This window comes from Panicum hallii, chromosome 5 (assembly GCF_002211085.1).
Source record: "Panicum hallii strain FIL2 chromosome 5, PHallii_v3.1, whole genome shotgun sequence".
In the NCBI taxonomy this organism is placed as follows: domain Eukaryota; kingdom Viridiplantae; phylum Streptophyta; class Magnoliopsida; order Poales; family Poaceae; genus Panicum; species Panicum hallii.
This window is the reverse complement of record NC_038046.1, coordinates 49,473,496-49,486,137: the sequence shown is the minus strand read 5'-3', so window position 1 is coordinate 49,486,137 and position 12,642 is coordinate 49,473,496. Positions and strand designations below refer to the sequence as shown.

General features: G+C 49.5%; 2 protein-coding genes across 3 annotated transcripts; one reads left to right on the top strand and one right to left on the bottom strand.

The window, feature by feature from the left end:
* Positions 1-1,408: 1,408 nt before the first annotated feature.
* On the top strand, positions 1,409-5,883 carry LOC112894303 (kelch domain-containing protein 2-like). Of its 2 annotated transcripts, none has more exons than XM_025961966.1 (10): positions 1,409-1,568; positions 1,667-1,831; positions 2,934-3,464; positions 3,823-3,888; positions 3,973-4,139; positions 4,241-4,388; positions 4,471-4,558; positions 4,647-5,032; positions 5,131-5,235; positions 5,307-5,883. In XM_025961966.1, the coding sequence occupies exons 2-10, from the start codon at positions 1,718-1,720 to the stop codon at positions 5,574-5,576; spliced, it is 1,875 nt and encodes a 624-aa protein (XP_025817751.1). In that variant the 5' UTR covers positions 1,409-1,568; positions 1,667-1,717; the 3' UTR covers positions 5,577-5,883. The 2 variants fall into 2 exon arrangements, with proteins under 2 accessions (XP_025817751.1, XP_025817750.1); XM_025961965.1 differs by having other exon boundaries at positions 1,411-1,568; positions 4,468-4,558.
* Positions 5,884-6,706: 823 nt separating this feature from the next.
* Positions 6,707-10,905, bottom strand: LOC112894969 (pentatricopeptide repeat-containing protein At4g01990, mitochondrial-like). Its single transcript, XM_025962825.1, has 2 exons — positions 10,512-10,905; positions 6,707-8,291 (listed from the first exon to the last, which is right to left on the bottom strand). The coding sequence occupies exons 1-2, from the start codon at positions 10,827-10,829 to the stop codon at positions 7,050-7,052; spliced, it is 1,560 nt and encodes a 519-aa protein (XP_025818610.1). The 5' UTR covers positions 10,830-10,905; the 3' UTR covers positions 6,707-7,049.
* Positions 10,906-12,642: the final 1,737 nt, after the last annotated feature.

Here is a 12,642-nt window from a genome sequence, read left to right as displayed (position 1 = left end):
GCTGAGGGATCTCGAGCGGCGACCACCTGCCCGCGCAGCTTGAGTTCTTCCACGGCCGGAACTGCACCGGCCTTCGCTTGGGCAAGGAGCCTGTAACGCAGCGGATCTGCCAAGAGGAGGTAAGCCTCGTCCTCCTGGTTGCAGGTACTCGGAGTAGTCATCGAGGAAGGGGAAGCCCTCACCCTAGGAGTTGAGGTCCAGGTTCTGTATTAGAGCTCTTCCACTTGAGAGGCCGGGAGCCACCGCCGGTGAATGTGACGGCACCTGGGACATAAGGTCCAGGCCGTCGTTGTCCGGGATCGCGGTGGATGCAGGGAAGGCGGGAGTCGACGAGAAAGATCCGCATGTCCTAAAATAGTCCCAGTAGGGTGTCTGCGGCCGTCCATGGTAGATCCAGCTTCGATAGGAGCGGGCGCGGCGGCGGAGGCGTGGGGGCGGTGGCGCCGGCTACGGCGCTGGGAGATGGGGAATAGGAAAACAGAGAAAGGGCAACATGGGGTGGGTAGGGTTGGAGGGGTGGGTGCGGGAGCGAGAAGGACAGTAAATGAAAGGAACCCCTGTCAAAAGCTCTTATAAAGCAATAATTTTAGGACTTATGCACTTATGAATCTTAAGTTCCAATAAATCATCCTGTTTGAAACTTTAGGGACTTATTATGCTTAAATTTAAATCAACTGCAAACTAAATAAGACGTTAGTAAGTATCGGGCAAGCCATAATAGAACAAAGCTGGCCGGTTCGATCCAACCTCAAATCGGAATGCCGCGCCGCGGTGGCGCACCTCCCGCTAGGCCGCAACGCCATCCGCCGCGGACCTCGAGAATCCGCACCCCCACCGAACAACCACACCCTCGCCGAGACGTGCGAGCGACACGGTCAGCCGCAGCTCCCCCCGGTCACATCACGTCCACACGCCCCAATGCTGCCCCGGCCTCCCCATCATTTTCAGCTGGACAAACAAATCAAAACCCCTCGGCCCTCGCCATGCTCCGTCCGTCCATGTACAGTAGGTGCGCAATTAGATACTCCCCCTCACACATTCCCACGCGCACGCTTCCCCACGCGCGCGCACCCCCTTGCTCTTCTTTCAATCCTTCGGGCTTCAGCTCAGCCCAGCAGATGCTGCTGCCTGTGCCTGTGCACGCATACACGGTCACACCACACCGCACCACACTAGAGACTACAGAGATAGCGCAGCAGTGGCGGAGCAGGGGGCGCCTGCGCCTTTGCATCGCGTGGTCACTCGTGTCCCCTCGCCTCGCCGCCGCCCCCTCCATCGCGCGGCAGCCAGCCACCGGCGCTGTGCTGTGCTGTGCGCCGGCCGGTCGGATCGTGCAGTCGCCACCCCCCACAGTGGCCTGCGCGTGCGTACTGGCTGGCCGCCGAGCTGGTGGGAGAAGAGAGAAAGAACCTGGGACATGAGTTGAGAGGCCCTATCGTTTCATGTCCACCTCACCTCCCCCGACTGATTGACGTGTGATGCCTCACTAGCCGAGGGCTGCTGCTTTGTGGCAAATCGCATCACCAACAGCGACGCCTGGTGTGACGCCCTGTGAAAACCCTCTCCTGGTTTCTCTCTCCCTCTCCTTCCTCACTCCATATCTTTGGTGGCGCTGTCCTCTCCCTCTCTCACACCACCCCGCTTCCTCTCGTCTCCTCCTCTCCAGAGAGGAACAGGAACCAGAACCAGAACCAGAGGGAGAAGCGGCGGCGGCGGGATGGAGCGGCGGCGGAAGGCAATGTGGCTGTACCCCAAGGTGGTCGGCTTCAACCCGCCGGAGAGGTGGGGGCACTCCGCCTGCTTCTTCGAGGGGGTCGTCTACGTCTTCGGGGTACGTATCCGCCCGTCAACCTCCCGGCGATTCCCTGCCGTCTTCTTCTGCTGCCATGCTCCCGATCTCTCTGCCCCTCCAATTCTTTCACGAATACGCATTCTAATAACTGGCCTCTCGAGCCGTGGAAGCCGAAGCTCTCGGCACGAACCAATTCGGACTTTCGGAGCCTGCCTGGGCCGCCGGAGTCTCGCATCTTTCAGTTCATCAGCAACATGCACGCTGTATTGCTGTGCGAGCTCTGACTTTTTTTTTTCTAATTTCTTTTGGGTGACGGGGGGGATTCTTTTGGAGAAAAAGTTGTATCTTTTCTGGTGTTCATCCTCTGGAGCCGCGTTTTGTCCTCTTGCACCTCCCCGCCGATGTAGCAAGCGGAGCGAACAAGCAAAATGTTTCCGCAGCTTTCACCTAAAGTGAGGGGCTCCTTGGTCCTTGCTGTAATATTCCTCCGTAATAATGAGAAAAGTGGCAGTGGTGGTAAAGCAAAAAAAGTAGGTTCGCCTTTCGTTGAACTGAGTTACTGCCAGTTTCTCACCGCCCACGATCAATTTCTGTAGGCTATTAGATTCTTGAGGCCTCTCAAAAATTTTGTTAGTCGAACCAAGATTCAGTAAGTCATTCGTCTTTCACAAAAACAAAAACAAAAAAGTTTCAGTCATTCAGCTGAGCTGCTGAAGTTAGCGGCAAATGCACTGCAGCAGGAGTACGAGCGGAAAAGGGAAGAACAGGGCTTTTCGCTCTTCTTTCTCTTTCCCCCGCCCGCTTGGACCACCCCACCCCCGCGTTTAAGCTTCCTCTTGATTGGTATGCTGTGATGGCGGTGTGGTCACGCACAGAGAAAATGTTAAATGCGAGCAACGCTGACAGGAGCACCACCTCACGTCGTCGATCGCTGGTACTTACTGCACCGACCGAGGCGCTGCTCCTCTGCTCAGCGATCGACCCAATTTACCAGTACAAATCACGGATCAGTCAATCGAATCTGCAATCGCGATCTGATTGTTCTCGTGGTCGATGGCCATGGTCACTTCTCTGCAGTAGTAAGTAGTAATGGGGTTATTCGTTGTTGTGACCGGAGATTGTTCGATGCCATGACCTTCAGGGATGCTGCGGCGGCCTGCACTTCAGCGACGTGCTCACGCTGAACGTGGAGACCATGGCGTGGAGCTCCATGGCCACGACGGGGCAGCGCCCGGGCACGCGGGACAGCCACGGCGCCGCCCTGGTGGGCCACCGGATGCTCGTCTTCGGGGGCACCAACGGCGGCAAGAAGGTGAACGACCTCCACGTGCTGGACCTGCGCACCGGGGAGTGGACCCGCCCGCAGTGCAAGGGGGCGCCGCCGTCGCCGCGGGAGAGCCACACCGTCACCGTCGTCGGGGGCGACCGCCTCGTCGTGTTCGGCGGGAGCGGCGAGGGGGAGGGCAACTACCTCAGCGACGTGCACGTGCTGGACGTGCCCACCATGACGTGGTCCACGCCGGAGGTCAAGGGCGACTACGCGCCGGCGCCCAGGGACAGCCACGGCGCCGTAGCCGTTGGCGGCAGGCTCTTCGTCTACGGCGGGGACTGTGGCGACCGGTACCATGGCGAGGTGGACGTGCTCGACGTCGACACCATGGCGTGGTCAAGGGTAAGCGACAAGTCCTTGTCATGTATGGTGGCTTGGCTCAAATGTGACAGCGCTGCCAGATGCACATGTTTCCGGTGTAGACTGATTGCCATTATCTTTCGCTTTCAAAAATATGATGGTGACTTGCTGGATTAGATTTCTTGCAAAATACCCAGGAGTATATTTATCTTTGATGCTGACTTTCACAATGCATGTTCAACTGCAGAACTTTTGCTTCTTTCAGCTTGAGAATTACTCTATCACCCTTCAAAAAAAGAATTACTCTATCTAAGATTCTGCTCAGACATGAATTTCTCAGTGCAATGTGCAGCTCATCTCAGCATAATCAGGTTGCTAACTTAATTTCATTGATTTGCAGTTTCCAGTGAAGGGAGCATCACCTGGTGTCAGGGCAGGTCATGCAGCTATCAGCGTTGGTTCTAAGGTTAGCATCAGTTACTGAAACAGCATTAACAAATTTTGCAAGAGATCTCTTTTACTGTATCCTGAACAAAGCACATCTGTGTAGGTCTATATTATTGGAGGAGTTGGTGATAAACAATATTACAGTGATGTCTGGGTTCTTGATGTCGCAAACCGTTCGTGGAGCCAGCTTGAGGTATGTGGGCAGCAACCACAGGGACGGTTTTCTCATACGGCAGTAGCCATGAATACTGACATTGCAATCTATGGAGGGTAAGTTTGCAGGACCAGATTCATTTGTGGTAGATTCAGGAATGAAAAAAAAATAGTGCATTACAGTTTGCTAACAATTTGATATACCTTGGAAAATACAGATGTGGTGAAGATGAACGTCCCCTGAATGAACTTCTCATTCTGCAATTGGGCTCTGAGCATCCAAATGGCCGCTACAACATTTCAATGTGCAAGGTTCTTAGCAACCACTGGAGCCAGGAGAAGAGAAAATTTCTGAGATCAGAAACTGTGAGTATTAATTTGCCATGAGTAGTTTTGATTTTAATTTGTTCTATAAGCACCAATTTTGACGCATAAGACAATGCAGCAGAAAGATGCGAGTGTAAGCAATGGAGAAATGGTTCAGAAAGCTCGAGAAGCAGAAATCGAGCAAAGAAACCCGTTCCTGCGTGGCCTTGGTAAGTGGAAAAATAAAAACAAAACAAATTCTCTCAGTTATTTGTGATGCTTACATGTATTTGTTGTATACACCAATGGCATCTTCAGAGAATGGCCATGTGAAACGAAGAAAAACAGGTGAAGCTCGCCCAAGTGAACCTGAGTCAGAGCAAGAGGAGCACTCACTGTCTCTTTCCCAACATTCTTCACCGTCACAGTCTGATCAGGAGCAGAATGGAGCTCACAAGCTTTCAGCCTCTCCCAACACGTCAGTTTCAGCCCTGCAACCATTCGTCCGCCTCAATGCCAATGGCACGCTGAGGGCTCCTGGAGGTGCCAATGGCACACTGAGGGCTCCTGGACCTGGAGGTGTTTCGTCGAGGTCTCTGAAGACTGACCAGTTTCTCCGCACCATGGCACCACAACATCAGCAGGAAGTGCAGTTCCTTTCATCAGATCACAAACCGCAGCCCCGGCCTCCCGGCCCACCCCCTGTATGCCACTCTTATCACATCACTTTCTAAACAGGGAAATGTTTGCCCGTATCGTTCATGTTTCTTAATGGCTACTGTCATGCTTGCTTAATCTGCAGATTGGCGCAGAGGTTCATGGGACGATTGACGGAGCATTCGACTCAGGGTACCTCATGACCGCTGTGGTGAATGGTCAACTCTTTAGAGGCGTCCTCTTTGCTCCTGTAAGTAAATCCTTCCTGGAAACTAACTACTCCGCACATGCTTTGCATGTTTTTGACGTTTCCCATCTCAGGGACCTGGAGTGACGGCTCCGAGACCGGCAGTGCACCACCAGATCCTGTCGAGCTCGGCCGTGCCTCCCCAGCAGCGGCCACTGCTGGCACACGCCATCCCGGTCCACGCCCGGCCGGTGCCACGGGCGACGGGCTTCGTGCTGCCGGATTGCGCCCACCACGCGCGGCAAGGGTTCCCAGCGAAGGCCGTCAAGTCCGAGCCAGAGCGGGGCAGCAGCGACCTGCACGACGTTGTGCTCACGCTGGGAGGGCCTGGAGGGGGAAAGTGAGCCCCCTCCCTGAAAGTAGCCCCGAACGGCTGAAAATCCAGGCGTGATGTTTGTCTCTTGGCTTTCTTTGTAAATTAGACACTCTGGTTGAGAAGAATAAGACTAACAGCTTTATGTAATCTTTCCCGGGTGATTTTAGGGTTCTTTGATCTGTGATTTTTACATATGAATATAGTGTTAGCTTAATGCATCTAGTTTTGCTTTGAGCAATTGGTGTTGTGAGCTTCCCTGGACTTAATCATGTAACCATTTTTGTCTACTCAAAGTAGCATAAATACTGCTGCTGTCACGGGTACAGTTTACATGACTTAATGTGCCAACGTCCACAGTAGTTTTCATTTTCTTTTCGGTTATAAGATGATGCAATGCCCGTAAGACCTGTGAGGGCCTCTTCTATCATACACCTGGAAATAAATAATATATAATTGTTGGAAATATTCTGTGTATGTAAATTATGATCACTGATTTAAACACCAGGTTAAAACCCTATTACATGGGATCATTTTTTCCACCAAAATACATTGGTTCGTTGAGCAAGTGCTACTTTTTGCCTTATGCACAGGTAAACAGTTCAAAGATCTGCATGCTCATGTTTGAACATTTGCAATGTTTCCAGGGCATGAAAAAGTAGCACTGGCAAGAGCGCCTTCTATCATACCCCTACAAACAAAAGGTAAACTGTTGAAAGTACTTGATCAATAGGATTTAAACACCACATTTAAACCCTATGATATGTGTTATTTTGGCTTATCCCCTTCAAAAAATTATTTTGGCTTATGCACAGGCAAAAAGTTTGAACATTTGCGTTTGGAGTTGGTCAATATCCGATCATCATTTTGTACCGTGAAATGGAGAAAGTGTTCGATGAGGCAATGTGATTAAATTGTCTCTACTCCTTTGCGAATAAATTGTCTTCGAATCAAGTTCACCATTTTACACGGTATGACAAGACAGTCGAGGCAACGCATCACCTGTTGACACTTGACAGCCTTGGACTACAGTCCTGCAGGCAATTATTTCCAGCACGAATGGCTGCCCTGTTCACAGAGACCTATCCACACCACACTTCTCGCGAGCATGCCCATATCACTGTCAGGACATCAACCTGATGGCACACTGACCACAAGACATGGAAAGGGAAACGGCTCTGTAGTAGGATTCTCGCTCCAGTACATCGAGTCTGTAACAGCAATTTCAATTCAGAAAAAAAAGTAAGAAAAAGGTATCGCAAAAAAGCCTAGCTAGACAAGACCTCACGTTGCACTTGGAAGAATCTCATTGCTCCCTAGTGCTTCTTGCAAGGGCAGCAAAAGCTGGAACACCACCAGACCAGCCATGAGCTACACCTTTACATGAACATCCAAAGGACACCCAAACTGTTGGATCTATCACATTTGCTTTATGATGCTCACGGAAGAGGTCATTTATGATTCAATAACTACAGTAAATTAGAGGTCAAGAAAAATATGTATCTCATCGTCCCTTGTCGTCCATCCTCTTCAGTAACTTCCCGATGTCGTAGCAGATCTCGATCTTATCATCTTTGATCTGTTGACGGAGAGAACGGCTTTTCTTACCAGCAGCCAAGTAAGTGCGCAGGAGGGACTCGTACGCTTTCCCGTCAATGCACCCTAGCGTTCTCAGGCAGTTGCAGAACCTCTCGGCACCGTCTGCATCCTTGTGCTCTTCGAAATACTTCTGGAACTCGTGGATCTTATCCTGATCGAGCTTCCCTGCTTTGTTGGGGAGTTTGATCATATTCTCCACCCAGTTCAGTGCCAAGGTCATGCCCCCCTTACCCATGTAGTGATCAAGAAATAACTCGCATGTTTTGGAGTCGAACTCTGCGCCTTTTTCCTTGGCCTTCTCCCACAGTGCCTCTGCTTCTTCCGTCATGTCAAACTTCATATGCCCACGAATCATCATATTTGTCAGCCTCACATCATATGTTTCATAATTGGATTCCCAATCCACATAAATCTGCTTCATGCGGTCAATATCATTCAGCTTATAAAGAGCTTGAAGCATGCCGAGGTAGCTTATGTTGGTCACCTTTGAGAATTTGACCTTTATCACATCCCATACCCTATTGACCTCGCTCAAATTGCCTGCTGAAGCATAGAGGCTCATAAGGAAATCAAAAGGTTGCCTGCCATCATCAGCACCAACAAGCCCCTCGAGTTTCTTCAGAGCAGACTCTGCTTTTTCAACCAGGCCAGCATTTAAATAGATAGAAGCGAGTGTGCTATATGCAGACCATCCAAGAGTCACATCCTTTTCTGCCATTTCTTTTAGAAGTTCTTCAATAGCATCTATCTTGTTTGATGATGCATAGCTGGTCATCAGAATGCAGCATGTGAGGTTATTCGGTTTAACATTCTTCACCTTCATTTCCTCAAAGAGACTATCGACCTTCCCATGCCGGCCTAACTTCATGTAAAGGGACATCAGATTACTGATGCCTAGCGCACTGGAATAGATGCCAAGCTCACCCATCTTGTTGTAGAGATCTGTTGCTTTCTCTTCCATTTTTGCTGAGCAATAACAATTAAGAAGTGCACCATAAGTTCGATGGTTCTTGGCTGGATCAGGGAGGCCAGCAAAATAAGCCTCAGCTGCCTCAAGGCCACGCACTTTATAGATAAGATCCAGACGTATTGCATGGTTAGTGTGTGACATGTTCATGCCCCTTGCATGGACCATCCAATCCATCAGCTGTGTGAAAATGACACCACATTATAATTTAAGTACTACCAACATAATTAGAGCATCAATAGCAGATGTACAAAGAACTGACTCACGACTAGTTGATAACTTAAGAAATACTAATATTTTGCGACTGACGCTTACAACTGAGGGTACAGTTGAGCTGACATAGATTTGGATAACAAACACACCGATTATCCTCCTACTGTGCTTATATCATTCCAGTTAAGTGCATTTTACAAAATAGCGAAAAGAAATCAGTGTAAAATGGGTGGCACTGCTTTGATGTGCCATGAGCAGTGGCACACTAGGAATCCAATCAGGAGAATGTTAAACAACTGCAGTGAAAAATTTTGTTATTTTCTTAGTGATTAAAAATTGATATAATCAATTACTATATCCAAAATTAGTAAAGATATGTGGTCTCAGATGAATATAAACCACCACCATTCACAAGGAAAGCTTGTGAGCCCAAATATATCATAAAAACACATCCTAAAGCTTCAAGTTGAAACTTGGAAGCAAAACAAAAGCAGTACAATGACAGCAGAGCAGCATACCAATCAAATGAACATGAACATGATTGGTGTATGTATGAAGCAATGTAGCACATGGAAAAACTAAAGTAAAACGTTTGTAATTGAATAGCCTAAATAAGCCAAGTACCAGTCCAACAAGTGTATCAATGCCTAATGAAAATAAGTGGATTCAGCAATATTGCTATTCAAGGTGAAACTATATACAACTAAATTAGGCATGGGAAAATTGGTTGTGTAGCATCAAAAGATCACAACTTCTGTAAAATACCACCGAAAGCACTCGCCCCCGTAAAATACCACTGAAAGATACAAACGTTATCTAAAATAGCATTCCATTACATTTTGTTCACTGAAATATTTCTTTTGTCTCTTTTCAGCACAGAACATGGACATGAAATGACTTACCCTGCTATTGAATCACCAACAAAACTGGTTTCCAGCAAGCCTTATCCATACACGCCGCCACCCCTCCCCCGCACCGGCGCCACCATCCCTCCCCGCACCGGCGCCGCCCGCCTCCCTCCTGCACCCATGTCGACGCCAGCACACCTCCCCGCACCAGGCGACGCCCCCCCGCCCCCCTCTCGTGCCCCTCCCTGCACCCGCGCCACCACCCCTCCCTACACCGGCGACGCTGCCTGTGGCCCCCTCACTGCACGCATTAGGGCGGGCCAGGGGGGGGTCCAGCGTCCCCAGGCAGGGTGCCCTCCAGGCCGCCGCCCTCCCTAATGGACAAACGGAGGCTAGGGCTCTGGCCGCCCACCCGCCGGCGCCCAGAGGCCGGCACGAGCCCAGGCGGCCGTTGGCGATCTCTGCTCTACCCATGCCGCCGTGCACCCCGCACGAGCCTCCGCCGGCGTACGCGTTCCCCTCCGGCTCACTCCGCGCGCCGCTCGCGGCCCGAGCTCCTCCGGATCGAAGATGCGCTGGAGCCGAGAGGGAGGAGCAGAGGCCCACGTAGACTTGCTCCACAAGGAGGAGGAGCTCGCTAGGACCCGTGTCCATCTGCCGAAGACATGGGAGCAGCTAGCTGAGGCAGGCGCGACCTCACCACACATGACACCCTCGCTTCAGCTTCTCGCACCGCGACATCACCGTGCTCACTGACAACGATGACGATGACCGCGGCGTGCTCCTGACTGGCGCCAACATCAAGCGCGCGCCGACATGGTGGCCAGCGCGGCCCCTCCGTCGATAGCCGTACACCACCAGCTACTTCCAGTGCCTGCCCGCCGGTCTGTGGTCATTTTTGTCCAAGTTAACAGACTTCCTAGCGAGATGTAACAGACTGGCACTATCAGGTAACGTTTGCATCTTTCAGTGGTATTTTACGGGGGCGAGCGCTTTCGGTGGTATTTTACGGAAGTCGGGACCTTTCGATGCTACACGCCTACACAACCAATTTTCCCATTAGGCATTGACACTATCAAGGGCTGAACAGAGCAGCTTGAGCAGGACCAGTTCAAACTGTAACTAGGATTCGATCATCACCACCATTGAGGAAACGGTCCGCAACTAAATGCAAATCTTCGTAAGCTAAAATAACCGGTAATTCCAACAAAGCACTGGACGATTGCTACTTGCTTCCGCAAAATCTCACATATCCTCTACCACCGCCCCTCCCATAAACCACCAAGGTACTATCTGATCAGAGCTCAATCGAATGGGGGAGGACGATCCACGGTTGTACCTCGAGGGCGTGGGCATGGCGCTTGTACTTGCGGAGCTCCTTAACGTGCTTGACGAGATCTTCAACGCGCAGCGCACCACCCTCCCGCACCCACTTGTTCAGCACTCGCGACACGCTTCCCTCCCCGGAGCGGCCCAGCGCGGACAGACGGCGGTAGAGCGCCAGCGAGCCGCCCTTCTTCCCCGCCTTTGCGGCGGTGGCGGTGGCGGTGGCGGCGGCGGTGGGCGCAGCAGCCTCCGCTGCCGCTTCGGTAGCCGTGGAGAGGAGGCGGCGGAGGAGGAGCAGGCGGACGCCGGCGGAGGGGGCCGGCGGCGCCATGGGTTTAGGGTTTGAGGAAACAGAGGAGAAATCAGGCGGAACTACTATGCATCGCGGAGCAGCCGGGCCAACTGGCGTTGGTAGTCATGCAGCACGGGAGAGGTTCATACTGATACTCCATAAGGACGGCCTAGTAGAGGCGGAACGAGCCCATCATGGCCCAATATGGTATGTTCTTTCTCTTTTCTTCTTTCCTTTTTTTTTCCAGTTGACTGCTTTTTATGAAAATATATGAAAACATCTCGTTATCGATAAGCACGTCACATTAATAATATTGATTAAATTATAAATAAATCTAGAAAAATATAAACATCTATTATTATTATAGTTATATGAATGCATATGGTCGTTTCATTTTATTTACTTAAGGCTAGTATTTTATTGGTTTATGTGAACCGTGTGCAACGAGCAAATATAACACTCGGTAGGACGAAGGTCGTACTGTCAGAACAGTCAGGAGCAGCAAGCAACAAACCTACGCGGCACAATCTACCTTGCACGGGTGTCGCTCTCTCGATAGCTAGGCACTTGATTTTCTATATGTTTTCTTTTGATAGAAAAATACTTTCCAGCAGTTTCTCCAAATAGTTATCCAAATATAGTCATCCTTCATTTCGTATTTCTCACTAGTTAAAAAATAGATAATGAAAATATCTTTCTAAGTGTATGTAAGATATAGAAAAGCTGTTGGAGAGTAAAAATATATATAAAATATTTTTTATACAGAAAACTCTTTAAATGATAATTCAGAAAGTGGAATTTATTGAAACTGTTGTGGATGCTTTTAGGCCGCCTTTGCGTGATGCCACCGCCGCCCACTTGGCCACTTGCCAATTCAATCTCTCTGCCCCCAACGTGCCTTTCGGATTCTCGTCGTCCTTTCCGTGCCATCTCATCGTCCAGTATTGTATTCCCCCTTTCTACTTTAGGCAAGAAAGATCTAGAGTGATTTGTCCCACTAATGATTGCGTCTGCTGGGATAAACCACGCCGCTCACTCGTCACTCATCACGCTCTTTTGGCGCCATAAACAAATCTCGCCCCCTCACTAATCATTTGACCGAGCAATTTGGATTTTGAGCACGTCCTGACGCCCATGGTACAATTCACACTGAACTCTGCGATGAAAGCTCAAGTAGTCGAGATCGAGTTTGACTAGCAGATTGCAGCCATAGCTACGCCCCCAATTAATTAGTTCTCCAGGTGCTGTTTGATTTGGCATCGTATTTGAAGTTAAACTTTTAATCATAAGTCTCTATAACAACATATAAAAAACGCTTCTTTTAAAAAAAAACAAACATAACTTTTAACTCAGGCTCCCACCCCGTAAACACAAAAAAACTGTAAACGCAAAATTTTCAAAGGAATATTGCTAATTTGAAATACTAAATGAAGTCTATTTACAAAACATTTTGCATGGATGGGCTGTAAATCGCGAGACGAATCTAATGAGCCTACTTAATCCATATTTTGCAACATTGATGCTACAGTAACCATCCGCTAATTATTGCTTAATCATGGATTAATTAGCATCATTAGATTCGTCTCGCAATTTACATCCCATCTGTGCAAAAAGTTTTGTAAATAGACTTCATCTAGTACATCAAATTAGCAAGATTCCTTTGCAAAAATTTTTTTGACTTTACAGCCACGCGAACTAAACAGGCCCTCAGTTATAGGATCATAGCTCTAGAAATACACACTTTTTCCACATATGAATAGCAATAGCATTTTTGCATCGCTAGGCTCACGCGTGTAGCTAGCCTCATTGCTAATAAGAAAAAAAAGAACTTTAGAGTATTGCTGCTCTGTTT

Excerpts from the sequence above, each read along its gene's own strand:
- LOC112894303 (XM_025961965.1), top strand. The coding sequence starts at position 1,718 with ATGGAGCGGCGGCGGAAGGCAATGTGGCTGTACCCCAAGGTGGTCGGC. Across the intron at positions 4,559-4,646 it reads CCCGTTCCTGCGTGGCCTTG|AGAATGGCCATGTGAAACGA; the intron begins GTAAGTGGAAAA and ends TGGCATCTTCAG. Across the intron at positions 5,236-5,306 it reads GAGGCGTCCTCTTTGCTCCT|GGACCTGGAGTGACGGCTCC; the intron begins GTAAGTAAATCC and ends TTCCCATCTCAG.
- LOC112894969 (XM_025962825.1), bottom strand. The coding sequence starts at position 10,829 with ATGGCGCCGCCGGCCCCCTCCGCCGGCGTCCGCCTGCTCCTCCTCCGC. Across the intron at positions 8,292-10,511 it reads GCCATGCCCACGCCCTCGAG|CTGATGGATTGGATGGTCCA; the intron begins GTACAACCGTGG and ends ATTTTCACACAG.